Source organism: Leishmania braziliensis, chromosome 19 (genome assembly GCF_000002845.2).
Source record: "Leishmania braziliensis MHOM/BR/75/M2904 complete genome, chromosome 19".
NCBI classification, from domain to species: Eukaryota; Euglenozoa; class Kinetoplastea; order Trypanosomatida; family Trypanosomatidae; genus Leishmania; species Leishmania braziliensis.
In genome coordinates this window covers 490,476-516,263 of record NC_009311.2, presented here as the reverse complement: position 1 = coordinate 516,263, position 25,788 = coordinate 490,476, and the positions used below count along the sequence as shown (strand labels likewise).

The window sequence follows — 25,788 nt, the reverse complement described above, 5'->3', positions numbered from 1 at the left end:
TGTGGGTGGGTGGGTGGGTGTCTGCCGTGGTGACAGAAGGGGGAGGGGGAGGAAGGAGGTGTCCAACTCGTACAGGTAACTTCTATGAGGCACACGATGCCGCGAACGCAAGACACAAAGAAAAAAACAACGGGAAAGGGAGCTGGAGTATGGCGTATGCCTGTGCACCTGTGCTCTAGCAGCCCCACAGGTACTGCGTCTATGAGGGGGCTTTGGGTTTAATATCCAGGTTTCAGCGTAGTTGCCTACGGCAACGGGCGCCGCGGCACCAACCCGTCCTGCCGTATCTTCGCTATCGACTTCACTGTGCCCGCCACAAGCGCACGGCTGACACGAGCGCGCTGCTTTACGTGACGGCAACGAGTCGATTATTACAGCGGTGTGCTGATGGCTGTAAGTGACACCGATAAAGGCGACGGGGTTGGCGAGGAGAAGGAGAACTGCACAACTTCGTCGCTGGAGGAAACGCGTGTTTTGCTTGCGTGTGTGGCTGTGGGTATGTGTACGTGTCTGCGCCCATCAAAAGACAGTTGCGCAGCCTGCAGCTTCCAGTCAGCAGTACCGCGGCACGTGCGCACACTTTTTTGTGGACCCGAACGTATCGCCGCTTCTTTGATTCTGATCGGCTATGTAGAGAGGCAGGTAGAGGTAAAGAGAGAGAGAGAGACAAGGGAGGGGGAGGCGACCGGGGTGAAATGCAAGCAGGTGGGGGGAGGAAGAGGGGTGGAGGAGGCGACGCAACGCGGAAGACTGCATGGCTTGGCACTAGCGAGCGAGTGCTACTTGTGCAGTATATGGAACTGTGTGTGTGTGTGTGTGTCTGTGCGTGCGTGCATATGAGCAGCGACTCCGCGCAGTCCGTAGCTAACGGCCCTTAGGTAGAGTCGTTGACATAAAAAGTTTACTCAAAAGTGCAGAAGTGATTGTAAATGAGGGGGAGGGGGAAAGGGGGGGGGCGTGAGGGGATGGCTGCTTCCCCCCTCCTCCTTTTCCTCTTTCCTCAGCACTTCATATGCACGCACACGCGCACCCATCGGTTCCACGCAGGAGTAACCCAACATTGAGTGCCGACCGACCCCCACAACTCTTTCGTTATTCCCATCGCTCCGACTCCGCCGCTGAACTTGGCGGTGGCCTTTTTCAGCACAGAGGCGTTTCACAGCGTAGAAAAATGTAAAAGACGTAATGAAGCGGCGAGGGAGAGAGGCGAACTCGTACGGTGTCACTTTTGGTGAAGCCCGCAACAGCAGCAGGCAACAGACGCGCGCGTTTACGGTGGGCAGTACCCTCCGAGTACTCGCCGCCTCCCTCCTCGCCGTTCCCAAGTCGTAACGGAGTCGCTTTCTCTTTCTTACTTAGTAGACGCGATTCCACCACACTGCGATCGCATACGCAGAGACAGACGCACGCGCGCATGTGTGTGTGTGTGTGTGTCCTTCGGTGTCATGGAAGAGAAGTCAGAAACAGAGAGTATTTGAACGCGTATATGCCCAGCGAACAGGGGCACCATGACGCAGCCAACGATGGCAGCAAAAACAGTAACACACCTCTTATCCCATTAGAAACAAACCAGGGTGTGCTTTAAGGTGCGGTCAGAAGAGGGTGCGTGCGGAGAGGAGTGGGCGTGAGTGAGGGGGAGCGAGGGTTAGGGCTAGTGTCAGTAAAGTGTGCGTGAGGTGCGGCATGGTAAAGCAACCTGCACCCCCCCTCGCCACTTTGGGCTATCTTTGACCTCTCCCCATTCACTACCCCCCGCTTTGATTGGCTTGGGAGGTAGGAGAGAGGAGGGGTGCATGCAGGAGCGCATTGACGTGACGTTACGGCTTCCGGCTCCCACGCCTCCCCCCCACTCACTACGGCCCAGTCAAGTCCCTGTTCTCTCGCGCTCTCTATTTTTACCTTTTTTCTTTTTTGCCCTCCATCCTCTCCGCTCACCGGGACTGGGGAGATTTTCCGTCACCTTTAGAGAGGCACACAGAGGAACTGGATGTTGATCTCCATGTAGGAGCACGGGTTCGGAATGTCATACGCCTTGAGCGTGTTCGGGTGGATAACGCCGAGGTGCCCGATGCGCACCGTCTGGTTAGCGCGGTGCAGAATGATGTCCATAGCGCGACCAGGAAAGAAGGCGCCGTCCTCGCCCTTCTCTAGTGTGTAGTAGTCGCCGTTGTAGTCCTCTGCAACTTCCGCTTTCGATGGGACGCCGAGCTTCAGCAGGGCGAGCTCAGCGAGGCCATGTATACTCTCGAATCCGCTAGAGCTACTGTTGCAGTGCACGGCGGCGAGGTGGCTCTGGTTTCGGGCACCGCAGGACTCGTAGTCCGTCTCCACCTCGAGCACTGGTGGAAAGTTGCGCTCATTCTCCAGCAGGACGACGTCCGCGCACTCGAAGAAGCGCTGTGGCAGCGCCTTTGACTTGTTTGTGGCGAGGGTTTTCAGAATACCGGGGAGCAGCGATGGGCGGCACACCTGGAACTCAGTCGTCTGCGGGTTGGCGATATGTGCCGCGACGTCGTTGTCCACGCGGTTGAGGTTCTCAAACGCATCGGCGTGCGAGCAGAGCGACAGTGTCAGCAGCTCCGTGTAGCCTGCGCAGGCCATCTCGGTGCGCAGAAGCTGCGCCACCTTGCTCACTGGAGTCTGCGTCACGAGGCCACGGGTCTTGCACTCGACGTAGGAAATGTTGTCGTAGCCGTACGCGATGGCGACATCTTCCATCACGTCCGCGACGCCAATGACATCCGTGCGCATCGGTGGCACCGTCACCGTCACTTCATGCTCTGTCGCCTCCTTGATTGTGTACATCATCTTCCTCAGCAGCTCCGCACACTCAGCACCATTCTTCATTTCAATGCCGATGATCGAGTTGAGGCGCGCGACGTTCATCGTCATCTCCTTCGTTTCCATCGTTGGCGTAACGAGCGACGTCGTCCCGTCCGGCGCCGGCTCCTCGTAGTTCACCTTTACCGCCTCCACTGTGAAGGGCTCGTCGCAGTAGGCCGAGAAGGCACACACAAGCTGATTCACCAGAACCTGCGCCTTGTAGTGGTCGGAGGCGGTACATTCAATGAAGATGTTCGCGGTGTCCACGGAGATGGCCGAGTAGTGCGAGTTGATGATTGGCGGCAACGAGAGGACATTCTCCCCGGTACCGTCGTACACAACGGGGTAGGCCGGAAAGGAGGAGATTAGCGGTACGTACTTGCCAATGTGTCGGTCGTCGGCGTAGTACTGCATGAGGCCCTTGTCGGCACAATTCAGCTCCTTCGTCTGGCGCAGCGGAACAAACCGGATTGTCTCGCGTGGACGGCAGGAGTAGATAAAGTCCCTCGTGTTCACCTTGTCTAGGTCGTGGGTGCCGACCGAGGCCAGCGTGCGGCGGCGGGCCAGCCCGGCGTGAAGCTTTTCCTGGTAGTCAATGAAGCTGTTGTAGCTGCGTTCGTTGAAGCGGATGTTGTGCAGGACAGCACACACAACGTAGTCGCGCACGTTCTTTACGCTTTTCTCCACCGTCATGCGGTAGAGCGGGTTGGAGCGATTGAGGACGCGGTAGTTGGGGAGCGGCATTGTCCCCATGAACACCTTCAGGGCACAGGCCATGCCCTCCGCCGTGAGGAGGTCGTGGCGGTTTGCCGGGGTGTCGATCTTGTAGAGCTTCTCCTCTGAGAGGTATGCCACAGCCTCCATGGGAGCCGCATTCGTCTTCGCGCTCTTGCCCTGCTCCCGCAAGAACATTTCTTTCTCGCTAGTGATATCATCGAGCTCCAGCCCGAACCTGAAACAGAGGTCATTGAACTCCTCGTCCGTGTAGGACTTGCCGATCAGACGGCAAATGTACTCCTTCGCCACAGCCAACGTTGGCATCTTCCCGACTCTTCTTCGTTACCGATCGCTGTTTTCAGTTCAGCGGAAAAGTGGCGGAGAGAGAGAGAGGGAAAGAGGAGGGGGCGATGAGTGTTGCTGTTGTCGCCGCGGTAGTGACTCGATCGGATCTGTTGTCGAGGCAGCACGGGGGGAGAGAGAGAGACGGGGTGGAGTGAATGAATGAGCGGGTGGAAGAGGGAGGGAGGGGAGGTCAAAACTGTGGAGGAGCTTGACGCAATCTTCACGCATCGTAACCTAAAAAGAGGGAGTGAGTCGTAAAACTGCACGAAGGGAGACGGGAGGCGGGGAGGACGGTGGTGTCAATGCAGATCAGCGCACCAGTCGAGGAGGAAGGGAAGAGTGACTAACGACTTGCGTGTTAACTGTGTTCTCTCTTCCTGTCTACTGAGCAAGCAGAGACATTAATCGATGCGTGCGCGCCTACTGCGCTCCCCACATTCGGTTCTCTTTTGCAACTTCTGATTGTGTTCAGAGTGCCGCTTGCCTGCTGAGCATGAGAGGGAGTGGGGTGGGGTGAAGTGGGAAAGAGGGAGAAGGAGAGAGCCCTTCGTCCTCAGCACCAGCAGCCCCAACAGCAGTAAAATTTACACCAGGAGAAGAGGTGGGTGGGGACACACACACACACACACACACACACACACACACACACACACACGGAGAGAAGCAAACGAGTAAAATAGGAGGTCAGGCAGTTTACAAAAGGCAACATGAGCGTCCGCATCACCGGACAAAACATAGAAAAGCAAACACGCATGCACACCTCGAGCTTTGTCATTCTACTTTTCGCTTCTTGAGGGCCAGCAGCTCGCGGATGCGGCTCTGCAGCTTGTCCTTATCGTTGTCCTGCTTTGCTTCTGCACGGGTCTCTTGCTCGTGGTGCTGCTGCCTGGCGGCGGCGGCGACGCAGCTGTTCTGGTACTGCTTTACTCGCATGAGGGGGTCGTGCCGGCGCTTCTGTGCGAGGTTGAGCTCCTTTCGCAGCTGTGCCGCCTCCGCGCTGGTAACGAAGCCGGTAGCGGGTGCACGCCCACTCCCATTTTCTTTCCTTTGCGTCGCACCTTCACCCTCGCCGCTGCCATCGTGGGCGTTAGAGGGGCAGTTGCCGTTTGCGCCATCTCGTTGCCGCTTCCTCATGGGCGTCTCCGCCTCTGCGTGGACGACTGCGCTAGCAGCAGCGTCGGTGTCATCTCGTATTTCTGTTTTCATCACCCACGCCGGCCCGTAGGCCTCCTCTTTCTTGAACTTATTGAGGAAGCCATTTAGGGGGAACGACGCGCTGGTGGACGTCTCTAGCTGCACTCCCGGCTCGCTGGCTTGTGGCGACTGTGGTGACGCTACAGGCAAAGCCTTGGCTGCTTTGGCGTCTGCCTCGTACTCTGCGGCGAAGATGTTGCGGGTCTGCCGGTAGCGGGCCAGCTCGCCGCTGAGCGAGTCCACCGGGTTTGCCAGCATCAGCTCATCGTAGCGGCGTTCTTCCTGATCGCGCTGCAGCTCCTTCTGCCGCTCCGCCGCCTTCTCTTTACTGAGCTCGGCGTCTCCCTTGAGGAGCTCAACGCGACGTAGGTTGCGGTACGTCAGGGGGTGGAAGCTCTTGTTCCGATTGATATCCTTGCTGTGTGCGCGGTACATCTCTCTGTCAACGAGGGTGGTGGTGATCTGCCCCTTGGGTAGGTCGGCGCACGGGTGAATCAGTGAGAGGCAAGCCGTTCGGCCAGTGTATCTCTTGGGCCTTCCGCGACCTGTTTTTTGAAGAAGTGGAGAAGGCCAGAAGAATAGCCTGGCCCTTGGAGAGGGGGGGGGGAGGGGGAGGGGGCTCTACTTTGTCAGCTGCGTATACGTGACTGTGCTTGATGATACCCGTGTGAGATAGACAGAGAGAGAGGCAGAAGGGAGAGAGAGAGATAGAGAGAGAGAGGAGGAAAACGTTGGCAGTGATGTGTTGAGTTGTACACCCACCCACACACACGCGAGCAGAAGGCAAGAAGAGAGCCAAGAAAAAGAGCAGCAGGGGAAGGGGCGGTGGCGGGGGCTCAACACGGGGCCTCCACTTCCCCCTTTTTTTTCTCCCTCTCCCCCACTGTTTCCAACACAAGCCTCCACACCGCCAAAACGCATTGCTCACCGAGACAGGACCCGGGGAGACATGTTGAACGAGGCTTGCTTCTGCCCCCGCCACAGACACGTCTCGCTATCCTAGTTTTTGTAGACCTTGATCGCCAAACTGCGCCCCTTGGAGCGTTGCCCGAGCACGTCCGCAGCGCTCGATGAGACAGAGGGGAGTGAGGGAAAAGGAAACTAGCCAAGCGTGTCATGCGCATGACTTACTGTTGTTGTTCATGTCTCTGCTAGTCTTACTGGTTCAACCTCTGTGAACAGACAGGCACGCGCGCGAATACACACACAGAGGTGCGTCGTCAGCTAGCCCTATACCACACACAAAAGAGGAAGGGAAAGGAGGAAGCTCAGTGTAGGACGAGAAACTACCCCCCGCCTCGTTTGGTTGCTTCCCTGCCACGTCCCCACCCCTACTCTCTCCGTATCCCACCACCACATCGTCCTCTGCGCAGACGCGCGAAGGACCCTGCTCAGTCTCCCTTCGTTCCTCACACCCTGCTGTATTGCCGCCGCTCGTCACGAGAGTGTTAGTGCTGCGTGGAAATGTCAATGGGCTCGTAAGGTCCCGCATCTACGTAGGGCACAAAGTCTGACCTGTACTGCGCCGGATACTCGACATCCCAGAGCGTGAGGCCATGTACGGGAGCCGGCGGCAGACGCTCGCGTTTGAACTTCTTGCGCGATACCTCGAAGCCGCTCTGAAGGGCGTGCTGGAGCTCCTGATCATCCCAGAGGCCATGACCCCCAGCCTTCAGCACGCCCACCATATTGCGGATTTGATGGCGCAGGAAGGACTGGCCGACGAACCAGATAAGGACTTCGTCTTCCTGCCGCACCACCTCGATCTTATCCACTGTGCGAACGGTCGGGAGGTTTGTGCGGGCCTTGTAGTACTCATGTGGCTTCGCTTGATAGGTGACGACGCGCTGACCGTACTCATTGAAGGTCGGCAAGGCCGCAGCCCGCTCGAGCTGAGAAAGACCGCGCTCAATAGTCACCTTTGGCGCTGCTGGCGCCTCGCCGCGCGCCAGGCCGTGGCTAGTTAGTGGCTCATGCTCCACGCTGTGTGCCGAAGACACCACAGGTCCTCCTCGACTGCTTCCAGTGGAAGAGGCAGCAGCGCGCCGCAATGCGTTGGCCATCTTTGTGTCGGCGAAGAAGCCGTAGTCGTGCGTTCCTTCCATGAGACGTGCCATGCGCTGCATGCGTGGCACGTCGAGGTAGCGGTCGACGTGCCACTGCAACCCCGCATCAAACAGGGGAGGTGCGATTCGGTTCAGAATGCGGTAGCAGTACACCCGCCGCACCCCGCTGTGCCGGGCATGAAAATCTTGGTTATGGCATGGGTGACAACTCAGGATGGCGAGCGGCTGCCGACGCTGGTGCAGCCACAGGGTGGAGCGCTGCAGGATGGTGCGTGGTTGCAGCTCGACCTCGCTGGGCACGTCCACATGGCACGTCAGGCGGCGCACCGACACGCCTGTTTCTGGAATGACGGCCGCGACGACGCCCACCATCGGCACGTCCAGCGCGACAGCCAGCGCCTCCTCCAGCACAACCCTGGCGAAGTGGTGAGAGCCGGCGCCGTAGTCTGCCACGCCAGCAGTGGTGTTGCCAGCTGGTGCAGCATCCCTCTTTTTATTTGTCCGCTGCACAGATTTGTACCACCCGTCAAAGTCACTGCCTTGGTACTGCACATCGACCCGGTAGCGCGTCAAGCCGGGCGGAATGATCTGCTGACCAGGAACGTATCTCGCCGGTTCACCACACGAGTGAGTGTGCAGCGCATCGGTCGCACTCGCTTCACTGATGGCTGTCAACGGTGGGTAGTACAGGAAGTTATCGTCTAGCAATTCCTGCTCCAACACATCCGCATCTGTGGTGGCCACCAACGGGGTTGGCAACGTTGTATCAGCCGTGCCCGACGCGGCATTGCCATTTTCGTCCTCATCGAGGGCGTACTCACGTTGATTGGCTTTAACAGTGCTGTAGGGAGAGCGGACCAGTCGCGCGGACGCCGTTTCCTCCGTGTACTCGGGGCTTGTGTGTGGCTGTTGATGGTGCTCCTGTTTCCATTGTAAGTGCCGTGCGCTCTCAGCGAACATGTCCGTGAGCCGCGCCGATGTTGCGCGTCGACGAGCTTCAACATCGCGGGTCTTAGCCTCAACGATGGAGGCCACATCTGGGCTCGGGGGGCGGGCTGACGGAGACAACGCTGGTGGCGGCGGTGAGCTACGCGGGTTCGGTGTAATATCTGCGCCGCGGTGACCGCTGGTGAGTGAGTCAAAACGTTTCCAGCCTTGAAAGCCGCGGTTGGTCACACCTTCTGTAGCCGTCGTAGCCGCAGGGGAAGGCTCACTGCACCCCTTGCCACGCGCGTGAGTCTTCGTATCACTGCTCTCGTCGTCCTTATCATTGAAGGAGCCCGTAGTGCTCGTACAGTGGCGCTGAGCCACTCGTAGCGCGGAAGAGAGCGATGTCGCCGCTGCCAAAGCGCTGAAGCATCGGCGCAGACGAAGTGCACTGGGGGATGGTGTGAGCCTCATGTGTGCCACCGCAGTCGGCGCGTGCATGTCGGTCCCAGTGAGTAGAAGGCGTCAGTGATGCCGCCAAATGGGTCTCTCAGCAAACTGTATGCTGTATCAAGGAGGCTTGAACAGCGCTTCTCTGAGAGTGAGAGGAGTTACAGTGTGCGTGTGTGATTGCACGTGTGTGATAGACCACCACACAGTTACAACGAGAGGCAGAGAAGAGCGGGAGGGAGAGCGTTGTGGCAGGGTGAGGGATCAGGCAAGCAGAGAGGTGACACACGTGCAAGCAAGTGCACACATGCCTGTTCCCCTCCCTTTTTCCCTTTCTCCTTCTCTTTTTTTTTCATTCGAGGAAGGTGGTCGCCTATGCAGAGGCAGCTCACAACCACAGCCACTTGCACGGAATATCAACCGATTCCTCCTCCTCCTCCCTTCACTCACACTTCATACATCCTCGCTGAGCTTGCCACTTCTCCACAGGCCAAACACACCGAGTGGTGAGCCCGCCGTGAGCCTTGTCGTCTTCTTGGCTGTTGTTCGTTTTGTTTCCACTGTTGGGTGCATTGCTGCGGTGCTGCCCCCTTCTCTTTTTCGCTCTCCCTCTCCCTTTTAGAAACACCAGTCAGGAGGGATGGGGAGAAGCACACGTCCCCCCTTTCCACACACAAAGCACCCCAAGCCACAGCGCACTCAGCAAGAGAGGGAAAGATGGAGGAGGAGGTGAGGAAGGGGGAGGGAGGGCAAGGGAGAGAGAGAGAGGCGCCATTCAGCCAAAGAAGCAAGCAAAAAGGGAAACAACGCCGTCTACCCAAAGTGGGACACCCGACAAACCAAACGAAAATAGCATCACATCCCTACGCCATGTGGAAAGGAGAGAGGCGATAGGGGACTCCCTCCAAGACAGCGGATCCTACTCCATGAGGTGAACGGTGGTGGTGAACCGGAGGGACGAGGAAGAGAGGGCGGCGATGCACAGCTCCACCGGCAGTGTTTCGCTAAGGCCGTACATCGCTTTGCAAGAGTAACCACCTCAGAAGAGCTACCGTGATGAGAAGAGCAGGGTAGGGGTACTCACCGGCAACCACAGATGCAAATCAATGCACTAAGACACCCGCTCCTCCCCACCATTGCTCTGTTCTTCTCCCTCGCGCCACCCAGTCCTGCTAGTCCTTCCCCCTCTCATGCCTAGCCCTGTGGAGGGGACTCACTCTCTCTCTCTCTGCAGAGGACTACGACAACAGCCAACGCCGCCAGTGCCGCCACCACAGCCGCAGCCACCGACGCCAAGCATAGAACAAATAAAGAAGTAGACAGGTGTGTGAGCTCGCAGCTCTTTTCGCTTCATTTTTGCGGGAATGCAATACACGCCAATTCAACGAGAAAGTGAAAGGAGAGGGAGAGCCGGAAGGCGATTAGAGAGCCACACGATGGCGACGGTTGCTACTCTGTCTCCTTCACTCTCACGAACAAACAAATACCCTCCCTCCCCCCTACACCCACATACACACACACACACACATATATATATATATATATATATAGTAGATAGAGTAGACGAGCCTCGACACAGCTTCGCGCAGGCCCACTACGTTGTCACTACAGTGAAACCAACACAGCACTCACGTCGTTTTTTTTTTCCCTGACTAACTTCTCCGTCTTTCGTTGTGTTATTTACTTTGCGATAGAGCATGCCCTATACACTGTTCAGACGCCGCTTGTCGTAGCACAGCAGCACCGCCACAGCGGGCTTGGTGTGCCCGACAAAGCTGACAGACTGCGGACGCTCCGTCATGAGTCCGTTCCACATGCGCAGCGTGTTGTCGCTGCTAGCTGTGAAGAGAAAGTTGCTGCAGTCACTGAAGACGCCGTCCCAGACCCACCGGCTATGCCCAGAGAGCGGCTTGAGCGGCTGAAACTCCATGTGTGGCTGCAGCGACTCATCGACAACGCCGTCATTGAAACCTCGGATGGGGGTGCCTTCTAAGGAGTGGGTAGTGGAACCAGAAACGGTCGCGTCGGGGGCGACGGTGTTGCTGTTGTTGCCACCAGAGGCAGTGGCGACCGTGGCGTTCTCATTTGGGGAGCTATTGCTCGTCTTCGAGTCCGTCGTGCTGCCCAGCTGAGACTGCTGCACCTGAGCCGGCTGGTCGCTGCCGCTCCTAACGTGCGAGCCTGTGGTCGGCGCCAGAGCCTGCGTGGACGCAGAAGAGGGAATCAATGTGTCGCTGCACACTTCAGCCTCGTCAATTTTGTTGCTCTCCGCTTCACCTTCACCGTCGTTTCCAATGCCACTCGGACGCGTCGAGGCAGGCTGCGCGGCCGCGTTCGCTGCTGCCGGTGCAGAAGATTTCGTGCCAGTGGGCGCCGCTGAAGACGTCAGTCGCAGGGCTTCCGGCACCAAGAACCGACCGACTGAGTAGTCGGCACTGCACGTCACGAGCAGCTCCGCATTGGGAGAGATGAGGACGCGCAGGATGTACTTGTAGTGCGCCTGAATCGTGTTAAACACCTCCATCTCGAGCTGCTCGACGAGCTTCTCCACGGCAGAGTGTTGCGCTAGCTGCTCGTGGTGGGCGGCATGCGCAGTAGGGGTGCATCCCCCGGGGCAATTGCTGCGGCTGTTGAGGGAATTCTTCTGCTTCTCGACGTGGTCCAGGAGAACAGCGCCCATGCTGTTCGGGTGCGAGGCACCGCAGCTGGCACAGCTGTGTTTGTGCTCCGACTCACCGCCACCGCTGATGCTATCCCCACCCGCGTCCGAGGAGCGATTCGCGTTTGAGCTGAGTTCATTTACCACCAAAGCCGAGCGGTAGATGGTCTCACGTGGGCCGTGGTAGTTGCTGCTGGCCACCCCGCTCTCGCCGTGGGAACCAATGCCCCCTGTCAGTGCCAGCTGCAACGGTGTCACACCAGAGGTGTTTTCGGCAGCTGTGATTTGCCCATAAGTCCTTTGGGGCGATGTCTGCAGGGAGCCAGATGGGCTCATGACGCGCTGCTCGTGCCTCTCTTGTAGGGTGAGCTGCAGGTCTTTGCTGGTGTCGGCGCCGGTGGTCAGTCCCTGCGTCATCCTTCGACCAGACGCCGTGACCGCCTTGCTCCCGCGCACCGAAACATCACGGGCGAGTCGGATGAAATGCACCTTGCCAGCGTTGGTAGCCACGGCCGCCCACCTGCCAAGCGGCTCTATGGCAATACTGCGGATGGCGCTATAGTCGTTGGCGAAGTTGATGTCCTGCAGCGGCGTGCGGCCAAAAGCCTTTGCGCGCTCTTCCTCTGCTGTGGTCATCTTTGCAGCCTTGGCGCTTTGATCTTCCCCTGCCTTGGCGCTTCTTTCGCCCGCCGGGGTGTCTGGGCTGCACTCCGACGCCTTGTTCGGCGCAGTAGCTTTGTGGTGAGCGTGGCTCTTCATGTCCAGCGCGATGCTGGCGACGATGGAGGGGAGATGCCACATGGATACCTGGCCCATCTGATTCCCCGTCAACAGATAACGACGGTCTGGGGACACGGCACTGCAGGTGATAGCAGCTCCCGTTGCAATGTCCTTTAGGAGGCGCAGCGTCACCGCGGATTGGGTGTTGAAGAAGCGGATGTGCCCATCCTCGCTCGTCGCGATAAGGAGGAAGGCGGCCTCGCGAAGCTCTTTGTCAGTCATGACAACGGTATTGAGAAGCCGATCGTTCATAATAATCGATGATGCCGATTCAGCCAGTTGATGTATCGAGCCAGAGAGGCTGCTGCTCTGCTCATCGTTGTTGCCGTTGTGCACTAGTGGTACTGCCGCTAGACTCGTAAAGTTCATCGAACTCTGACTCTCGAACGAGGAGTAGATTGGCGGGGCCTGGCTCGTGCTGCTGCTGCCACCAGGGCTTGCACCACTGCCAGCCCTCGCGCCGCTGCCACCACCGCTGTGCAGGAAGGTGCCAAGGTCATACAGGCGCAGAGCCCCGAAGCCTGCCACGGCTAGATAGCCCGTATCAGGCAGCAAAAAAAGGCTGTTGATCTGGGAGTCCTGGAAGACAAAGCTCTTGACGGTACGACCCGAGGTAGCGTCCCAGAGTCGTATCTGCTTGTCATAGGATGCGGACACAACGACAACAGAGGTCATCCTTGTCGGAGCAGTTTTTCTTTTGTCGATACTAGTCGAAGTGACTCTGTGCGTGCTGATGTGCGAATATGTGTCGGTACACTAGTGAGAGCCGTCAGCCATCGGCATGCACCCCATTCACCCATCGCGGTCCCACCACACCACACATAACATACGTGCGTACGTTTCGAGCGGTTTGTGTGTGTGTGTGTGTAGGAGGGGGTAGGGTGAAGGGCAGAGAGAGAGAGAGAGGCAGGTGAAGAGACATACGAAAGTTAGAAAAGAAGCGCTGCACAGCTGACCATGACAAGAAGTCCCATCAGCGTACTCTTGATCCCGCACTTTACAAGTTGAGAGGCAACCCAACAGTAAATACAAAAGCCTCTAAAGAGAGAGAGCGCGTGTGCGTGTGCGTGTGGCAACACACAGTTCAATGTGCAGAAGCGGGCTGGGCATCGCTGTCTCATCATCTCTTCCCCGTGCCATTGCGCTTGTTGATGATGTCTCCCTTTTTGTGTGTCACGTGCGCACGTGGTTGGTTATGCTCCAGTCTTTGTGTTAGTGTGCAGTTCTCTTCTTGTCCCTGAGCTGGCGAGTCCTGCGTCTTCCATGAGGAAGGAGAAACACACACACACACACAGAGCAGATGTGTGCGCGGGTGCGTGTAGCTGTGCTGCGGAGTATTCGACAAGTGAAAAGACAACGGCTTACTTCAGAGCAGACATGCACCGAAGAGAGACAGAGTAGGGGGAGGGGGCGAGAAAGGAGAAGGAGAGCGAGTGAAGAGCAGGGAAAAGAAAGACAAAGAGACGCGACTGCGGCGTGAGCGCAGCGCTGCTTCACACTAGGCTGAGTACAGAGAGGCTCGGCGAGAGAGGAATGAACACTATCGACGGCCACCCCGGCGTGTTATCCTCGCCGCTCCAGTCATCTACCTGATGGATGCCAAAGGTGGATGTGCAGACGGAGCCGTTACGTGGGTAGCCATGGAGTGGGATGATCCTGCGAGCAGGCGCAGCCTTCACCCTGTATGGCGCCTCACGGCTAGCGGTAGCCGCAGAGACGGCATTCTGTATCAGTGGAACCGAAAATGTGAAACAGGTGCGCCTCGTTTGAGCTTCTGCACTGGAGGAGTTTATCGGCTAATATTGTGTGACGTGAGGGAAAAGGAAGGGGAGGGGGGGCATGAGAGTAGTGATTTGTTGGCGGCGGCAGATGGTGCGGCGGCTGTCGTCCATGTTTTCTTTCGCTTTTTTTTCTTCAAGGCGTAGCGCTCAGGGGAAAACCGGCAGGGAGGAGAGTCAGAGGAAGGCAGTGCTGGAAGGGTGGCGACTAGCTGAACGAGCGCAAGGCAAGCAGGAAAGAAGAGAGTGGAAGGAAAGACAATGGGATAGGGTGAGGATAGGCCATGACGTCTTTTATAGTAGAAAAGAGCTAAACGTAGCAGTGAACGATGAGGAGGCAGTGCTTAGCAGTGTCAATTTGGTAATGCGCTTTAAAGCTCGCCGGCGTGTGTGGGGAGCAGCAACGTTGTGGGCGTGTGTGACTTGACGGTGGGCAAATGAAGACCGCTACAGGAGGAGGTGTGGCTGGTTGATGAGAAAAAGGAGATCCACGAGAAAATGCGAGAGGAATTGTGCATGTTAACCCATACTGCATTCCAGCCATGAGGAGCAGCCGTGCTCGCACGTGGGGAAAAGAAAAGTAGCTGCAGAGTGGCAAGAGGCAACAGAAGTCATGAGGAAAGGAGGGGATGCAGAGGTTTCGCCAGACTTGTTGTACTTGCACTACCGCTGCTGCACGCCAGAGAACAACACATCCTCTTCACGACAACTACCATGCGTAGAGCGCTGTTGGCATCGATGCCCACTACAGCACGCACACGCATATATGCGTGTGCGTGCTGTGTGTGCGTTCAGCAAGGCTTCTCTTTTCCTACACCTTTTCATGCCTGCTGTTTATGAGGGAGAGAGGCGCATTGTCGATGTGCGTGTGTGTTGTGTTGTGTTTGTGCATTATAGTGAAAGAAAGAAAAGTAGGCCGAGCAGGACGTCTTTTCTTCCTTTAAGGGTGTCCATTCAACCCCCCACCTCCCCTCCCCCCGAACACGCAAGCAAAACAGACGCCCACACACACACACAGCCACAACTCACACCTAATGCCTCTGGGCTGCACCACGGCTATGCCAGGGAACTGAGGCACCCCCCCGCCCCGCCCAGCACCGTCTGGCGTCCCTCAGCCCAGCGCAGGTTAGATCCAGGGCTGCGCTCCACATCCTCGCAGCGCAGCTAACACCGGAGATAAGTGAGCGGGTGCGTGCGCTGGTTGGGCGGCCGACGCGATTCGTGGCGGGCTGGCACTAACGGGATCGTCCTGACCGCGCGTCTCTCCAGCACAGCGCCAGCCCAGGCTGCGTGGGTTCCCACAAGGAGTGGGCGCTGGGCCCCCGATGCCACGCGGTGAGGGGTGGCCGGCCATCATCAGGGATCCGCAGAAAAGAGAAGAAAAGGAAAGAAAGGCGAAGTAAAGAGGGTAGGGAAAGCGACATAACACACGCAGTGATGCCTCATCCGATGTCGAGGGAAACGGTGTGCGTGGGCAAAGTTTTCTGTAAGCAGACGTGCGGGTAAGTATGTCTACGACCTCGTTGCTGATACACCAACAGCAGGTGAAGGACATAGGGGAAGGCGAGAACAAAGAGAAGCGGAGGCTCGAGAAAGATAGGGTGTGTGCGCATTGGTAGGCGGAGAGAAAAGGGGTGGGAGATAGTAAATATAGGTCTAGGTAGTTGCGAGAGAGCGGACTGTTTTACGAGGTATACACTGACGGTAAGCCGAGAGGGGGGAGGGGGGGCTATAGGAGGGGGGTATATGGTGCCTATCCGAGCGCATGGGAGGAGTGGCCGGGGCACGCAAGTGCATACGTAGAGGGGGAGAGAGAGCATACACGAAGTAAAGGACGTCCTGACAGCGGAAGTGTGCAGTAAAGTAGGAAGACGACACATGAACGAAAACAAAATGGGAAGGGGTGGTACTGCCACGGAGGGAGTGGGGACTCAACCCTTGGAGAGGGTGGGGGGAGGGGAAAGGGGAATGAAAGGAGATCAACATTGATTCGAATCAAGAGACCATACCTACACACACGTACAACCTCACAGGCGGTCTTCACAGAATAGAAGGAGTGTGCGGGAGAAGGGAGAGAGCGCATACGCCCACGAGGCAACAACAACAGCAAAGAGGAAACAATACACTCAGAAAAGAAAGCAGCTGCGCAACATGCGGTGTGTGTGTGTGTGTGACGTGCCAGCGGAGATGAGTAAATCTTGGTGAAACGTTGAGCGCGAGAGAGGGGAAGAGGAATACGATAGGGAGGTGAAGCTGATTCGGCCTCATTCCCTTACCCTCCACACACACACACAGACAGACACACAGACAGGTACATACACATTTACATAGAGAGAAAGAGCCCTCCGACTTGTCATAAAGCTTTAAGAACCCCTGAGTCTGTCGGTGTGTCTCATCAATCCGAGACCGACGGATTCGTCGTCTCCTTTGGTGACTTGTTCTTGGACGCTTTCTCCTCCTCCATCTTCGACTTGATCAGCTCTGCCTCATCTTTACGGGCTTGCCGGCGCAGCAGCTTACCAGCCAGGTTACGCGGCACCTCATTGACAATGCGCACACCGCCGTGCAGTCGCTTGTGCGGCGGCATGCGCGACATGACGAAGTGGTACAGCTCGTCTGACGCACGGACGGCGTCCTTGGGAGGAACAGAGGGCTGGAGAGAGACAAGCGCACGCGGGTTCTCAAAGCTCACGTCGCGTGGGTCCGGCACACCAATCACCATGCAGTCCTTCACCCACGGGTGCGTCAGCAAGAGTGCCTCCAGAGAAGCCGGCGACACTTGAAAGCCTTTGTACTTGATCAGCTCCTTCAGCCGGTCAGTAATGACGAGCTCGCCAGACTCGACGTCGAACCTGCCGATGTCGCCGGTGCGGTACCAGCCATCCTGCATGCACAAGGCGGTGTCCTCATCGTGCAAATAGCCCTTCATAATCTGCGGGCCACGCACCCACACCTCGCCCTCTGCCCCAGGATCTGCGTCGATGCCGGCAGACTTGTCGGTGCCGCTCTGCTGGGTGTCATCAACCTTCACGATGCGCAGCTCTGTGTCGCCCACAAGCGTGCCGCAGGAGCCCGGCACCTTGTGCTTCAGCCCATTGGGCACAGTCACGGCCGGCGCCATCTCCGTCATGCCATAGGCCTGCGACACGGACACGTTGGGCAGCATCTTCTCCACTGCCTCCATCGTCTCGGGGCCGAGCGGGGCTGCACCACAGCAGAAGTGCTTTAGCGACGACATGTCGTGTTGCTTCACCAGGCCTTCGTTCTTGAGCAGCGAGATGAGAATCGGCGGGGCGACAAGGTTGATTGTTGCCCTGTACTTCTCAGACGCCTTTAGGTAGTCCTCGACGGTGTACTTGTACATGACAATCTGCATCACCCCGTGGGCATAGCCGGTGTTAAGGCATGCAGTGAAGCCGTAGATATGAAAGTATGGCAGGATTGAGATGCCCGCTTCCTGCGGTGAGAGCTGGAAGGCTGCCGCCACCTGCTCCGTGTTGGCGATCAGTGCTCGATTGGACAACTTCACACCCTTTGACAAGCCACCCGTGCCGCTGGAGAAGGGGATGATAATGGTGTCGTCGAGGGTGGCGCCCTTCAGCCCGTCGTAGCTGCGCGGCACAGGCCAGATGTACCATTTCTTGAAGAAGTCCTCCGGGTAGTGGATGTCCACCTTCCTACCCGTATCCTTTTTCACCATCTCGACAGCCTCCTCAACCTGCTTGTGGAAGTAGCGCATACCGAGGATGACCTTGGCATTACTTTCCTTCATGAAGTACGCGAGCGTCGACGGCTCCGCGATGGCGTTCACCGGGGAGACGATGGCGCCGAGGCGCAATGCACCGTAGACCACAGGGCCATAAATGATAGTGTTGAGCATGCACATGCACACCACATCGCCCTTTCGGACCTTGGCGTGATGGTACAGCGCACGCGCAGCCCAGTCAGTGGCCTGGATGACCTTGTGGTAGGTCAATTCCTTACCGTTCTCTGCTTGAACGGTGGCGATCTGATTGGGGTCCTTCTCCTTCATGCGCTTCATGAGGTACTCGTAGAGGGTCGTCTCCGCGTTCACCTTCTCTATCACCGACGGAAGATTCGACTTGTAGATGCGCTTTCCCGCATCAGCGGCGGCGGCGGAGGGAGTCGAAGTCGTGGAGGCAAAGCGGACCTGCTGCGTCAGCGTCACGGCTACCGAGATGGTTCTCACGAACGGCGGCACGGTATGGGGAGACGACGACAACGCGCCCGGTGCTGCGGCGGCTATGCTGCGACCAGCAAGCAGGTTGTTGGTGTGGTGGGCTCCGCCATTGCCGCAGCGCTGTGCAGCAAGAGCACCCGCCCGCCGAATTGTATTGCGGAGCATGCGGATGGTGTGTGTGTGTGTGTGTGTGGGTGGGTGATGCGTCTGACTGTATAGGTGCCAGCAGGTTCACTTGGTACCGCTTTTCTCCCTTTTCCTTTGCTTGATTATGGCGCGACGCAGCGCTCGTGGCTGTCAATCGGAGCAGAGACGCCCAGGCGCAAAACCCACACACACAGAGAGAGACCCTGAAGAAGAGAGCAAATCAATGAAGCGGGAGAGAGAAAATAAAAGTGGGCTGAGGCAACAAAAGAGAAAGCGGGTCAACAAGAAGGGGAATGGGAGAAGGGGAAAGGAGGCGTTTTTCTTAGAAGCAGAAGAGAAATTCAGCGATGAATTAATAGCGAAAGCGTGTAAAGCGTGGGTGGCAAGGAGGGGCGTGTGATGGAGCGCTTGCGGTGGTAGTTTCTGTGCTTGCCTGTGCGTGTGTATCTCTGTATGTAGCGGCGCCGGGGCTGCCAATGACTAGCGGTGGCCCAGGGGAAGGAGAGGGGGAGGGGAGAGGGCTGATAGAAGGGCGAAAAAAAAAAAGGAAACAGAGGGAAATGCAAAGCAGCGGAAAGGCGGGGGGGGGGGAGACTTTTTATGCAGTGAGTAAATGGCAGATTGCGGTGGTGAGGTGGTGAAAGAAAGAGGAGGGAGGAAGACGTATCGAGTGATAGCGCCGCCCACTTTCCGTTGCCTTGAAAGGGGCACGCAAACAAGTCGATGGCAAGCAGAAAGAAAAGGAAAGAAGAAGAAGAAGGCAGAGTAAAGAGCGGGGAAAAGGGGGAAAGGAGGAGGAGGAGGAGAGGGAGGGGTGAGTGCCACACACACACCCACACAGACTGAATAGCTGAAATGGGATAGCCAAACAGGTAAACACGTTCCGACAAAGTGGGCACGAGAGGGGGGGGGGAGTGGAGGGGAGGGGCTGGATGGGGCAAATGAGAAGAGTAGAGAGGAGAGAGCGTGGTGTGGAGGTTGAGATGAAGAAGGCGTCAAATCTGCACTCTCAATATGTGATCGCTTTGGATGCGCGGCCACTCCTCGTTTTTTCTTTTCGTTTTTTTTTTTTTTTTTCGCCGCTTTCTCGCCTGAAATTCGGAGGAAGAAACAGGAAGGAGGAGGATAATGTATCTGGAGCCGGCAGGATGGTGCCTCCACGGGGGAGCACCGGCGAAGAAGTGAGTGGGGGTGGGGGAGAACGAGAACGTCGCAATACAGCTGAACGTGAGAGGGGCCTTTTTTTGGAGGAGGGGGGGGGAGCAAGCGGAAGAATGAAAGGTGAGACACCGAATCAGGCAAGCAAACAAGCAAGAAGTCAAAACACTCGAATGACGTAGAGAGAGGACGAGAGAGAGAGGGGTGGTGGTGGGTGGGGGAGGTAGAGGAGATGGTGAGCCGTAGGTGGTGGGGGGATTGCAGGCAATAACGCAGCAAAGAACAACACACAAACGATGGGCAAGGTGAGAAGAAAGGCGTAGGAGGGAGAGTCTCTTTCAACTGTTGGGCTAGGGGAGGGACGATGCTGGTGTATGCTGCAGTGCACGTAGGCGTTTCTCACGGAGGACGTCACCTATATCCACATGTGAATACTTCCGTTCCGTCGCCAGCGTGAGAGAGATCGAGAGGGACCGAGGGAGAGCGAAATGAAAGAAGGGGGAAGGCATTGTAATGAGGTCATTAGCGAGTCCGCGTAGGCGTTCCAGTCGATCCGACTAATGGGCGGTGTCTGTAGGGTTGGGCTACTTACACTGAGGTCCCCCCTGGAAGGGGTAGAGCGCGCCTCCGATACAGGAGGATAGAGAGGGGCATATGTTGTGTATGTGTACTGACAAGCGTGTGGAGCTACCTGTGTTCTTTTAGTTTGCTATCTCACCAAACGGAGACGTGAATGGGGCTGGATGGAAAGGACTTACTCTGGAGGCCCGGAGAGTGAAGGTAACGAGCGGGAAGAGATAAGGCCACTGGGGCCATTTCTTAAAGAAAAGAGAGACTTGAGGTAACACTGTCGCATAGAGGAGCCATCTCGTTTCCACTGGGTAAAGAAGAGAAAACTTCCTCGTCCCCCCTTCTTCTCTCGCCGCACCGTTGTGTTCCGAGAAATCCGCATGCATGCAGGTAGAAAAAACAAACAAAGCAAAATATATGCTGTGCTCCGCAGGGACTGGCTCACCCCCTTGCTGGCTTGGAAAGGAGAGAAGGGGGTGAGGAGGAGGAGGAGGGAGAGACGGCAGGAGTTAGTCACCAGGGTGCATTGCCCATGGCACACCTTCACACACTATATTTACATCTTCTGACTCCGCTAGTCTGAGATCAGAGAGGGAGGGGGAGACAATGAGGTGTGCGTGTGTGTGTGTGATGAGGAAGAGAGGAAGGCAGCTGTTAAGTTGAAGGGTTCCATCCCACTTTCTCGCCTCTTCTGGGCGATGTCTCCAAACGCGCTGGATGCCGCCAGGTAGGGGGAGGGGGAAAACTGAATTTTGTAGTCCGCCCTTACCGGGCTGCTGGCTACCTTTTGCGATGACTTCTACGAAGGTGCGGGGGACCACCCCTTCCGTTGTCCATCACACCTCGCCTGGTGGCTGACATGATGGGGACAGGCCGAGGGTAGGGATTAACTTGAACTCACAGACGATGCAGTAACAGCCACTAACATTCTCCCTGACATATAAGGGAGGAAGGAGAGCTACTAAGCCCCCCAGATATTCACCACCCGTATGTCGGGGACTGAAGGACAGCCGAAAGAAAATGGCGGAGACGCTCTACAAGAGAGCAAAAAAAAAAACACTGTAAATAAACGTCAGAGAGAAAAGTACTTCAAACGTCGTGGCTGACGTGTGGGAGATGTTCAGGAGAGAAGAGAAGAGGAAGGAATGATGTCTGCGCGTGTGGCTCCCCCAAGTTGAAGCGTAATACATCCCCTCACTGGAGACCACCCGTGACGAAACCTGCGTTTTCTTTTCTTTTCCTCTCTCAGTAGGTGTGTGTGTGTGTGTGTGTGCGTGTGTGTGGGTGTGCACGTGTTCCAGAGGGCAGAGCACCCGTTGGGAGTGCCCCGCATCTCCGATTCATGCACCTCTCTAACCGCGACGGCATCCAGTTCGCGAAGGAACGGTGGAGATCGGGAAAGAAAGAGACAACGATTTGTATTGGTCACGCTTCGCGCACGGTGCATTCCTTTGCCTCTGACTTCTTTGTTTATGTGAACCTTTCATGAGAAGGGAGGGAGGGAGGGGCGCGGATGGGGGGGGGGGTAAGATGAACAAGTAATCACTACCACCACCACGGTAGTATGACGCCCCCTGGAGAGAGAGAGAGGGAGGGAGTGAGCACCAAATCACTATTGCCGGCCTTTTCTTTGTCTTTGCTTCTTTCCTTTCTCCTTTCTCCCCCCTCTCTCTCTCTCTTTTTCTCTCACTGGAGTGAGTGCACATCCAAGCGGGTTCCACACCACTGCGCGTTCGGGGAGTGAGGAGAAGAGCGAAGTAAGTGGAAGGAGGCTGTTGAGAGGATCGACGAGACTGCCAGGCATAAAAGCGTTCACGATGCTGCCAACGACAACAAACACAAAGAAACGCGAATCCATGCGCTGTATCACGGACGTCGAAGAAACTTACAGTTGCCGTGTGCGTGTGTTTGCCCAGAAGTGCTGACGTGCCCATGAATACGTGCCACCGCATCCCGTTCTCCGCGTTCTTAGCCAACTGACAGACCAACAGTGAGAGGGGGAAAGAGAAGGCAATACGGTTCCGCACACGCTTAACAGAGGGGCACTGACACAAGTGGGGTATGGGTAGATTTAGATAGATATACATACATACATACCTGCACCCGCTCTTTAGAGCTAAACAGGGCTAACAGAGAGAGAGCCAAAAAGTTACACCAACCACGGCAGGCGAAAAGCAAAACCACAAACCAAACAGGGCGCTGACAAGGTGCCACACGGCTTGGGTTTGAAGACGAGAACACGAGAAGGGGTGGGGGGGGAAGGGAGAGAGAGAAAAGATACACTTAAGTAGGTAAAAGCGAGAGAGTGAGAGGACAGAACCCCGAAGAGGAAGAGGGTGGGGAAAGGCAAAACACCGGCTTTTCTTCCTTTAAGGGTGTCCATTCAGCCCCCCACCTCCCCTCCCCCCGAACACGCAAGCAAAACAGACGCCCACACACACACACACACACGCGCACAGCCACAACTCACACCTAATGCCTCTGGGCTGCACCACGGCTATGCTAGGGAACTGAGGCACCCCCCCCCCCCGCCCAGCACCGTCTGGCGTCCCTCAGCCCAGCGCAGGTTAGATCCAGGGCTGCGCTCCACATCCTCGCAGCGCAGCTAACATCAGAAATAAGTGGGCGCTGGGCCCCCGATGCCACGCGGTGGGGGGGGGGTGGCCGGCCATCATCAGGGCAGTGCAAGCAACCCCGAAGTAAAAAAACGACGAACACACAAGTACAGCAGGATTGAGTAGCGGTCAAGAAAGCGAAAACGAGGGACGATAAAGCTGAGAGAGCGAGAGAAAAAAAGCAAAAACACTTTCCACGCGAAGAATCAAAGGTGAAGAGCGTTAGCGGCGGTGTAGTGGGTCAGAGACACGCGACTACACAAACGCGCAAAGGACTTGTAGGATCGAAACAGAGAGAAATCAATATAAAGACTCGGAGTGCTAGGTTTCACGTGACACCCCCATGTATGCACGTGTGAGCAATGAATTAGCGGATACTGGTGGGAGGGGGTAACGATAGGCGAGGAGGCTGCTCTTCTAGTGATAGCACTTTGTGTGCAGCCGCTTCGCCTTTCCTCAGTCACATCAAGGCAGCTAACGGCTGAGCTAATCCTCGCCCTGCTGCTATTCACTGTTACTGCAACTACTGTTGCAATTGCTAGTTCTACTCTCGCTGCACCTCTGCTACAGTGACGCACCTGCCCACCCGCTCTCTTCATTTCTTCCACTTTCTCTTTCGATTCGCTTAGCTGCTTCCATCATCACCGCTGTTCTGCTCCTTCAGCAGTGCCATTTCCTTCTTGCGCACCTTACGGCGCAGCACCTTGCCGATGGCACTGCGCGGCACCTCATTGACAATGCGCACACCGCCGTGCAGTCGCTTGTGCGGCGGCATGCGCGACATGACGAAGTGGTACAGCTCGTCTGACGCACGGACGGCGTCCTTGGGAGGAACAGAGGGCTGGAGAGAGACAAGCGCACGCGGGTTCTCAAAGCTCACGTCGCGTGGGTCCGGCACACCAATCACCATGCAGTCCTTCACCCACGGGTGCGTCAGCAAGAGTGCCTCCAGAGAAGCCGGCGACACTTGAAAGCCTTTGTACTTGATCAGCTCCTTCAGCCGGTCAGTAATGACGAGCTCGCCAGACTCGACGTCGAACCTGCCGATGTCGCCGGTGCGGTACCAGCCATCCTGCATGCACAAGGCGGTGTCCTCATCGTGCAAATAGCCCTTCATAATCTGCGGGCCACGCACCCACACCTCGCCCTCTGCCCCAGGATCTGCGTCGATGCCGGCAGACTTGTCGGTGCCGCTCTGCTGGGTGTCATCAACCTTCACGATGCGCAGCTCTGTGTCGCCCACAAGCGTGCCGCAGGAGCCCGGCACCTTGTGCTTCAGCCCATTGGGCACAGTCACGGCCGGCGCCATCTCCGTCATGCCATAGGCCTGCGTCACGGACACGTTGGGCAGCATCTTCTCCACTGCCTCCATCGTCTCGGGGCCGAGCGGGGCTGCACCACAGCAGAAGTGCTTTAGCGACGACATGTCGTGTTGCCTCACCAGGCCTTCGTTCTTGAGCAGCGAGATGAGAATCGGCGGGGCGACAAGGTTGATTGTCGCCTTGTACTTTGTCATCCCCACCTGCGTGGAGGAGTGGGCAAACATGCAGTTCATACACGCAGAGAATCCTAAGGCGTGAGAAAGCAGAAGAACGACGATGACGTTGTTATCCGAGCCAACGCCGAACGCTTTGGCAGACTGCTCTGAAGATGCAATGAGAGCACGGTTAGTCAGCTACACACCCTTTGGAGCGACGCCCGTGCCGATGGAGAAGACGATGGCCACAGTGTCATCCAGCGTGGCGTCCTTCAGTCCGTCGTATTCTGCAGGGATCTCGGAAGCATCTGCCTTCGTGTAGAGCTCCTCTGGGTACAAGACATTTATCTTCCGCTCAATCTCCTGTTCAACTAAAGCCACGGCCTCTGCAAGCTGCTTCTGAAAAAAGCGCATCCCCAGCGCCACCTTCGCATTGTTAGTCTTAAGGTAATATGCCAGCGTTGACACATCAGTCATGGTGCTCACCATTGACGCAACCGTGTCAAGGTGCAACGTGCCGTACACCAGCGGGCCATACAGGATTGTGTTACACACGCAGAGGCACACAACGTCGCCCTTGCGTACGCCCTGCTGGTAAAGCGCTTTTGCCGCTTTCTCCGTTGCGTCCATCAGCTCCGGGTGAGTAAAGGCCTTGCCTGCCTCCACCTGAATGGCAGCTATTTTTTTTTTTTTTCGCGTCCACCGCTGCCATATGTTTCATGAGGCACTCGTAGAGGGTCGTCTCCTGATCCACCTTGCTCATCAGCGATGGGAGTTTTCGACTTGTAAATACGTATGCTCTTTGTCGTCGACGTAGGCACCACAAATATAGACAACCATCGCCGCAGATGCTGCTGTGTCGCCGTCACAGCATACACACAGACAAAGCCGCTAGTGGTACCGCTGCAGGTTTTTGTTCTCACATGCACCGCGCCGTCTACGTCCATGAAAGGCACCTGTACGTAGGTCTCACTCGCGGCACCGAGGCGGGTTACCAAATCGGTCACGCACATCCGACGTGCACCACAACAAAACATGACTAGGGACACTGTGGATACGCTTCACGACGCCTTTAGTTTGCACAAGAGGTGGACCTTTATTGGATCAGCAGAAAAGTAAAAGAAATATGAAAGGTAGGAGAGATTAGGGGGTGCCTTGATGGCATTCGTCCATGTATATATGGATACGTGTGATATATACAGATGAGACAAGCTGAACAGCGCGTCCGAGACGCGGCGGTGGCGTTAGTGGCGGCTGAAGAACGGAGAGAGAACACAAGTAAGCAAAATAGCAACAGGAAGGTCGTAGCCCCTGGAAAGAGAAAAACACAAGAAAGCCTTCAAATATCAAACGTAAGCGAAGCAAGAGAGAAAGGGAGAGCGAAGCAGCAACAGTAACATGGGGAGAGGCGAAAAGGATCCTAGAAGCGGCTATCTATAGCAAAGAAGAAACGGCTAAAGAGCAAAATAGGGGAGACCTGAAAATGAAGTTTGTATTCACAACGTCCTGGGAATGCGTTTTCACCTTCTTCAAGAGTTGCTAACGAGCGAACAGCAAACAGGAGGTGAACGCAGTATCACACTGCAGGGAGGAAGACACAACAAGAACTTTAACACCTAAGAGCGTCTCTTTGCGTATACATGATAGCTGTAATGCACTGATCTCACAGAAAATGACACAATTCACAATAAAAAAGTGGAACAACTGTAATCTGAAGATATAGGTAGAACAAATAAAACAAGCATATAAGAGAGTGAAGACGAGAGAAGACAAACAGGGAAGCGATGTAAGTAGCAATAATAAAGAGTTGCACAAAGCACAAGCTCCACACAGTAGAACGATACATACATATATGCTGGAATTATAATACAATATGACATC

General features: G+C 56.3%; 5 protein-coding genes and 1 pseudogene across 6 annotated transcripts; all 6 read right to left on the bottom strand.

The window, feature by feature from the left end:
* Positions 1-1,962: 1,962 nt before the first annotated feature.
* LBRM_19_1320 (putative phenylalanyl-tRNA synthetase) lies at positions 1,963-3,864 on the bottom strand (the record flags this gene model as incomplete). The annotated part of the gene is made up of 1 exon (XM_001564176.2): positions 1,963-3,864. The coding sequence occupies one exon, from the start codon at positions 3,862-3,864 to the stop codon at positions 1,963-1,965; it is 1,902 nt and encodes a 633-aa protein (XP_001564226.1).
* A 792-nt stretch (positions 3,865-4,656) lies between these two features.
* Positions 4,657-5,514, bottom strand: LBRM_19_1310 (conserved hypothetical protein; the record flags this gene model as incomplete). Its single annotated transcript, XM_001564175.2, has 1 exon — positions 4,657-5,514. The coding sequence occupies one exon, from the start codon at positions 5,512-5,514 to the stop codon at positions 4,657-4,659; it is 858 nt and encodes a 285-aa protein (XP_001564225.2).
* A 1,013-nt stretch (positions 5,515-6,527) lies between these two features.
* Positions 6,528-8,105, bottom strand: LBRM_19_1300 (tRNA pseudouridine synthase A-like protein; the record flags this gene model as incomplete). The annotated part of the gene is made up of 1 exon (XM_001564174.1): positions 6,528-8,105. One exon carries the CDS (start codon positions 8,103-8,105, stop codon positions 6,528-6,530), a length of 1,578 nt encoding a protein of 525 aa, XP_001564224.1.
* Positions 8,106-10,224: 2,119 nt separating this feature from the next.
* LBRM_19_1290 (conserved hypothetical protein) lies at positions 10,225-12,636 on the bottom strand (the record flags this gene model as incomplete). Its single annotated transcript, XM_001564173.2, has 1 exon — positions 10,225-12,636. One exon carries the CDS (start codon positions 12,634-12,636, stop codon positions 10,225-10,227), a length of 2,412 nt encoding a protein of 803 aa, XP_001564223.1.
* A 3,498-nt stretch (positions 12,637-16,134) lies between these two features.
* On the bottom strand, positions 16,135-17,781 carry LBRM_19_1280 (4-coumarate:coa ligase-like protein; the record flags this gene model as incomplete). The annotated part of the gene is made up of 1 exon (XM_001564172.1): positions 16,135-17,781. One exon carries the CDS (start codon positions 17,779-17,781, stop codon positions 16,135-16,137), a length of 1,647 nt encoding a protein of 548 aa, XP_001564222.1.
* A 5,274-nt stretch (positions 17,782-23,055) lies between these two features.
* Positions 23,056-24,537, bottom strand: LBRM_19_1270 (annotated as a pseudogene). The gene has a single exon. A coding segment is annotated over exon 1 (1,482 nt).
* Between the last annotated feature and the right edge of the window lie 1,251 nt (positions 24,538-25,788).